Source organism: Priapulus caudatus, unplaced genomic scaffold (assembly GCF_000485595.1).
Source record: "Priapulus caudatus unplaced genomic scaffold, Priapulus_caudatus-5.0.1 Scaffold2269, whole genome shotgun sequence".
Taxonomy (NCBI): Eukaryota; Metazoa; Priapulida; class Priapulimorpha; order Priapulimorphida; family Priapulidae; genus Priapulus; species Priapulus caudatus.
In genome coordinates this window covers 35,993-43,142 of record NW_014579330.1, presented here as the reverse complement: position 1 = coordinate 43,142, position 7,150 = coordinate 35,993, and the positions used below count along the sequence as shown (strand labels likewise).

Genomic DNA, 7,150 nt, shown 5'->3' with positions numbered 1-7,150 from the left:
TCCATTTCAGCATGAACGGCTGCCTTTTGCTGATATCAGCGCCTGTGGGCTATATCAGCAGTTATATGCTAATTAGGCAAACATTTTGCACACGGCACGCAGGCAAAACACAAGCCAGCCAATCACAGAGCAGCTTACTAAAATTAATGTTTTAACAGAGTCGTGCCGACCCGACATGCTCGTTCTTGTTGTGAATTGTAAATTCGTGTGATTTTGTAAAATTGTGGTTTGTGAATTCGATGGCGTTACCGTTATTGAGAATTTATATCTTTATTTGTGTCTGTCTCTGCCTGGTTTCCGCGCAGCCCGATGAACATGATCATGATGAAGGATCGAGAACGAATTGTTAATGTTAATTGACAGTTAGGGTACCGGTATGTTCTACGAAAGGTGCAGGAATGGCGGTACAAGTAGCGTTTACACACCCATGTCGTGAGTTTGGTTAGAGTTAAGGTTAGGGTTAGGGTTTTTAAACCTGGGGTTGTTAAATAGGAATGGGCCGGAATGTCATGTAATCTGTGTTTAGGTCTTACCCTCAGGCTCATTATAGGTAGGAACATTAATACTAATAGTAATACTAATATACTAGTAATAGCCATTATTATAGGGGATGTCAGGTTTGTCTTGTCAACGTGCAGCCCACTTCGTGAAACGATTTTTCTTCCATTGATTTAGTAAAATAAATTAATGACATAATCACTAAAAGTAAAACATTCGAATTACGATGAATCGGTGCATATATATATTATATAATATTTTCTTAGTTCCTCGCTGACAATATTATGTCCTGGGTTTCAAGCCCTTTTATGTTTCACGCATCTGAAATCATGCTGGATCACAAATGGGAACAAATTTCTAAGAAATCGATCACTAAATTGTCGGTTGCTCCAATTTTCGCCTCATCGAATTGCGATCGCATTCATCCTCGCTACACCAGATCGAGGCTTGTACGAAGTAACATCGTACCAATATACAATGTTGATGCACAAAGTGCATGATAGTATACCACAAGTTTCTAACATGATTTATTTTAACCGAAAAACTCAAATAATAAATGATACATGGGTGTCCGAATTCAGTTACTGTGCAAATTAAGCTACAATGACTACAAATTCTAAAAAAACTATAGTATTGGATTCTTTTGGACACAAAAATACAACATTTTTTACCATCATCTATTCCCTATTCAACATAACCGGCCAGATCACAGCCATGTCCAGAAAGGAGTTGCAGATGTAATTCACCACCCACCAGACTATACAGTATCTGTGTTATAATACATGTTGTACATGTGTAACAATATATAGCACTCATTCGTAGCGTTGACTCTGGCTAAGTTTAGAGGATCCGATATATATATATAGGAACAATAGGACATGTCTGGGCGATTCGTAATAAATCCAGTTTACAGTTAGTTTCATTCTCACTCTTATCTGCTGTTGTTGTTGCGGCAGACGCTGTTTTTGCATGTTCCATATTTGGGTCCGTGCCCGCGCTTATCACTTCCTGCCAAACACCAGGGGGCGCAGGGAGACAACATCACAAAGGATGTCGTGTGCAGCGATTCAGCTAACCTGTATGATACATGCGGTATGTCCGCTTCACTACACTAACCGAGCTGTGTCACGCGAAATCACACAAAGACTGACGAAATTTTCGCGTTCGCTAACGTTGCCCAGTAAATGTAAATGGCTGCAAGTACAGCGCTATATAGACTGGTACTCGCTCCCACCTCAATTACCCATCAAGTAACTAAGCTAAGCCGAGAGGTGGGAGCAAGTACCAGTCTATGGGCTATAGGCGGTGCACTGCTTTCCAACTCCCGTACGAGCCTCGCCATTGGAGCGTTGCAAAAACGTTGCAGCGTTGCGGCGCAAGAATGAGGTCACGAAGAGCGCAGGTGGGTGTTTCCTGATTCTGACAGCCATTTACATTTACTGGGCAACGTTAGCGAACACGAGAATTTTGTCAGTCTTTGTGTGATTTCGCGTGACACAGCTCGGTTACGAACAGAGACAGTATGTTTTTATAACAAGTGAACACTGTTGTTGAAATAGAAACAAAGATGGAGTAGAATGGTTGAATATTTGTGTTGTAATCGTGTGAAATCCAGCGAGCGTCGATCGAATTTGGGCAGCACACTTTCCTACCTGCTATATATATATAAGTGTAAGTGCATGTGCACAGTGCAGCCGCATGAGGAATGGCGGCCGCCAGCGTATGTTGCACATAGGATTTGGACGGAATTTACAGGAAACTGTCGGCAATAATAGGTGAAAGAGAGTATAGAAACATTAAGAATTTGGTAGTAAATGGATTTCGTATTTATTTAGCATTAAGTATGTGTGGGTAAGACGTACCGGTAACACTGTAAAGCTATCTATATAAATGATACAGATACGTGCAGTGGTGTGCATTGTTAGCTGTTCTCATGGTAATGATGACGTAGGTGGCGCTAACAGCGTTGCTTGATGTGTGGATGATGTTTATCTTTTTGTTATGTGTTTGTTCGCGCTATCACTTCTCTATGCTTTCTCAGAACGTAATCCGAACCTGCACGTCAAATACAAGAGCGAGAAGTCGACGTGCGTCGACGACAACCTGGTGGATGGCAGCGGCAGCGACAGCGACTGGCACGCGGGTATCTCGAAACACTCGAAGGTTCGTTTTGTGTCGATTGTCGTTCTTGTGTGTTGTCGCGTGCTGCGGCATGTCTGTTGTAGCTGTTCACATGTTCTGGGACACAGGACACATGCGTCTAAACAGAGGAATTGCTCCGACCTGTGATTGGAGGATAAAGATAGACCCCGCCCACTCCCGTAGTCTAAATTCAATAGACTCAAAATTCACAGAGATTAAGGCTAAGACATACATGTGTCTATAACAGCTAGAATTTATAGAAATGTAACTCAAATTGTTCGCTCCATATGATAGTTAGTACACGTTCCTACCGGTCATAGCATAATAGCGTATGCGGCGGGAGTGGGCGGGGTCTATTTTTATCCTCTAATCACAGGTCGGAGCAATTCCTCTGTTTAGACGCATGTGACATGTCACAGGACTAACTGCGCACTAGCATAGCTGGTCATCTGTGTGGTACGCGCACACATTGTAATAGACAGTAATGTGATTTAATCTGCACTATGACTATGAGATTGTTCCATTTACACTTGTATACATATACATGTACACAAGCTCACACATGCACACACGCATGCACGCACATATACGTATATACATATATATGTGAGTGTGTGCATATATATACATGCACAATCACATTATATGTACACGTTATCATATACACACGCACATACACATACTATATACACATATGTGTACATGTATGTTTATCTGTTCCTGCTTGTCATGACATCTGCTCCGTCATTGTTTCGCAGAAGTCGGACCGGCGCGGCGACGACAGCGAGCGACGCGGCGTGAAGTCGATGCGTCGAGTGCGCTGCCTGCCACCGACAGACCGACTGCGCGACCTGCGACTTCTGCAAGGTACGGCGCTACCTGGTGGACGAACGCGGAACCGTCGCGTGTGTTAATTCTGTAATTACTATGTATATAATGTATGTTTATTATCATTATGTTATTCTGGTGCCCGTGGCACGGTCGTCTATATATTTAACTATCACTGTGCAGCGTGTGCAATGGCGGCCGGTAGCGTTTGTTGCACATAGAGGATTTCGACGGAATTTACAGGAAACTGTCGGCAATAATAGGTGAAAGATTGTATAGAAACATTAAGAATTTGGTAGTAAATAGATTTCATATTTATTTAGCATTATATTTTATTGAGACGCTTCAAGTGCCTGTGGTGTCACTTCAACACAATTGCACTCTAACAATATCACGTAATTTGGTTAGTAATTATAACATAGTATTAGTAAAGTAACTAAGTGTTAGCATCAGGAAATGACTGATCAGTATCATGAGTCAGAGCTTACTCGGGCTACTGTTTCTGCAGGGAGCAATCCTGAGTTGTGCGACCCTAACCGTGACTGCATTGCCGATCGCGTGGCCGGTCAGATTGCAGAGCTCTGGAGGTACTGGACTGCTTGTACTGCATCGCCACATAATGACATTCCTTCTCGCATTTAAGGACCAGCTGGGAATCAACCGCTGGTAAGTGCGCACACGAGAAGAGACAACTTTTTCGCAGAGCTGCATCGAGAGGTCGGGTCATGCCGCTGGTGGCATGGGGTCACTAGGGTTAGGTTTACACATTAGGTAACTTTACCATGTTTCTGTTAAGCTGTAGCTATATGACCGGCAGCCGGGCACGGTCTTCGATTTCCTAAATGCCCGGCAGTTCCTAACCCTAACCCTAACACTAACCCTTGTTTACTTGAGATAACGCTGAAAATTAAAAACTGCTGGGCATTTAGGAAATCGAAGACCGTGCCCGGCAGCCGTCAGATATTAGCTGGCTGCCTGGCATATATAGCCACTCTGTTTCTGTTAACAATCTATGAGAAAAAGTTACAGTTTGACCTCGTTTATCCGGCCACCAGTTATCCGGGAACCTCTATTAACCGGCCGCAATCTCGCAGTGTATGTTTTCTGTTTATTTCATTTATTTCCACCAAAAAATCTCACTCAAAACTCGCGCGATGTACCAATGATTCTCGCACGATTATCATAAAAGCGAACAGCTATCACATTCACAAAACAAACACTTACCGTAAGAGCCAAATGCCAAACGCCCATGTACTTGTACATGTATATACGGCTATCACATGCACAAAACTTAAACATGAACACATAAACACGCGATACGCTTGTACATGTATCGAGCGCTGCTCACACAGCGATTGCATCATTCCACTCGTGGGCTATCACATGCTATCACATGCATAAACCCTACTGAACTGCAGAGAAATGCTGTGTTTGAGCATAAATCGCATATCCGGATGGGTGCCGATCCCGACGTGGCCGGATAAACGAGGTCGAACTGTAATGTTAAGACTAATGTTAAGACTAATGTCAAGACTAGTTTTGTTTCTGACAACGGCCCCCTGGCCCTTTGGTCATACGTTGCCGACCCGCTGAAGTGGGGTTAACGTTGCGGTTAGCGCACGTGAGATGTGAGGTGCATGAGAGAGCTGAGGTTAGTCCCTATGCTGTTGCAGGATGCACTACCGCGTGTTCTACGCGCTGTACCTGCATGAGAACACGATGACGGAACACACGCGGTCAGACATCGCGTCAACGCTGCACGGGAGCAACAAGGGCCAGCAGTGCATCAGCAGATACGGGTAATTAATCATGGGCGTTGCTGCCCCTCACAGTATAATATATATATATATACATACATATATATATATATATATGTGGGTGTGCGTATCAGGGGTCGAAATTCGCTATATATAGTGATTGCGAAACATAAGTGATTTTCACCGAATGCAAGCGATGTTTCGTAGCAACTTGCGGCTGTCGCAAGTCAACGATATGCCAGCTACTTACGTAGTTAGAAGTCAGACCCATTTTATTTTGATTCCTGTATGAAATTGAAGTATAAATGACTCTGAATCATAGCAGGAAGACACAGAAGACATAGAATAAATCATAAACTAAAACAGGGAGGAAGGGAAGGGGTACTGCCAGTTTGGAGAGCAACGGAGGTAGGTGCAAGTAAAATCTCTTGGCGCAAGTAATTGTTTAACCTAACTTGCGGCAGGCGCAAGTGTTTTTTTTAGCGAATTTCGACCCCTGGTGTATACATATATACAAATTATGAAATATACATAATATATAAATATACATATAAACAGAGTACAAACATGCACAAACACGGACGCATGCACAAACACACATATTACAACCTACTTGATACAACACGTGTACATCCACACACATACGCACGCACACAGCTCGATTTCGCTCAAGCTTTGTGTTTTTCGGTCATCCAATGTAGCAGTCGAGTGAAATCACATGATGACAACGATGCGCCGTCCAAACATCATTGCCATCGCGTGACACGTCTGCTGATGACGCTCACTTGTTCTCGCCTGCGGACTAGGAGTCGATCGAGTTTGTTTTAGTCGTTGTCGGATTTTCGAAACCATGTGGCAGCACCCGTGCCTGACGATTGTTGGTTTCGCTTGCAGGTCGGTGCAGCAGAATGGCAGCAAGATATTCCCGAAGAATGTCGATTGTAGGACGGGACATTCCCTTGCCTACGGCCCCGCTGGTAGAAGGTACATCTATGCAGCCGGTTTATTTATTTAAGTCCGTGGGCTGCGTGTGCCTTCGCTCAGGGATAGCTTTCAGACCTAGTGCCTTCTGTCTTCTCCTGTCTGACCGCCAGCGGCTATCACTAAAAACCCATGGACTGTAAGTATCATCTCACGTGCACGCACGCACAATGCACACACATGCACTCGCTCTTCTGCTGTTTCCTGCTGCTGTCCTGATGCCACACGTACAGAAGCTAGTCAGCAGTCCCATACACAGACTGGAGACTGTCGAAAGTCGACGAGGTGTGTTTGTACAGAGACCCCCCTAGATTGTGTCTGGAGCCATCATTCTCTTTATTCACATATGCTGTCTGGTAGACCCCCAATATCAGGGATTTTTTTACTGATATTGTTTTTGTTTTTTTTCCCAATTATTAGCTCATCTGACATATAGTCCACTAGCCACCCCTATGTCTTCTTTACTGAACCTAGAAATGTTGAGTACTATAAGGTTTTATGTTGGAAATGCAATATAAAGGTCATAAGAACTAAGAAACTGCCGGATGCTAATTTGCATATGTGTAGCATTTTGCTTAATCGGCCTAATTAGCATATTTCTTATGTCAAATCACAAAATCAAGAATATCTTTCTTAGTAATCCACATAGAGACTTCATTCGTGTGTCTAGACCCATGTTTTCGACACTAAGCGATTGATCTGGCATGGATTCAAACCCCTACCATCCTTTCGACTGCCAGAAATCCAATATGGTTGCCATGCATAATGAGGTCAACCGTAAAATCACCATAACTGACCAACTGTTGGAAGATAGAGACTTTGTTTTGATGTTTAGACCCATGTTCTTAACACCAAGGATTCCATCGTCTATAGAACTTATATATTTAACAGTAAGTTATTATTGTATCCCCCGAACGAAGTTCGTGGGGATACTATGGGTTTGG

The 7,150-nt window shown here is 43.4% G+C and overlaps 1 protein-coding gene across 1 annotated transcript; it reads left to right on the top strand.

Annotated features, from left to right (window-relative positions):
* Window positions 1–416: 416 nt before the first annotated feature.
* On the top strand, window positions 417–6,399 carry LOC106818472. Its single transcript, XM_014823175.1, has 7 exons — window positions 417–432; window positions 1,521–1,590; window positions 2,540–2,661; window positions 3,399–3,545; window positions 3,977–4,134; window positions 5,142–5,267; window positions 6,120–6,399. Exons 4-7 carry the CDS (start codon window positions 3,447–3,449, stop codon window positions 6,238–6,240), a joined length of 504 nt encoding a protein of 167 aa, XP_014678661.1. The 5' UTR covers window positions 417–432; window positions 1,521–1,590; window positions 2,540–2,661; window positions 3,399–3,446; the 3' UTR covers window positions 6,241–6,399.
* Window positions 6,400–7,150: the final 751 nt, after the last annotated feature.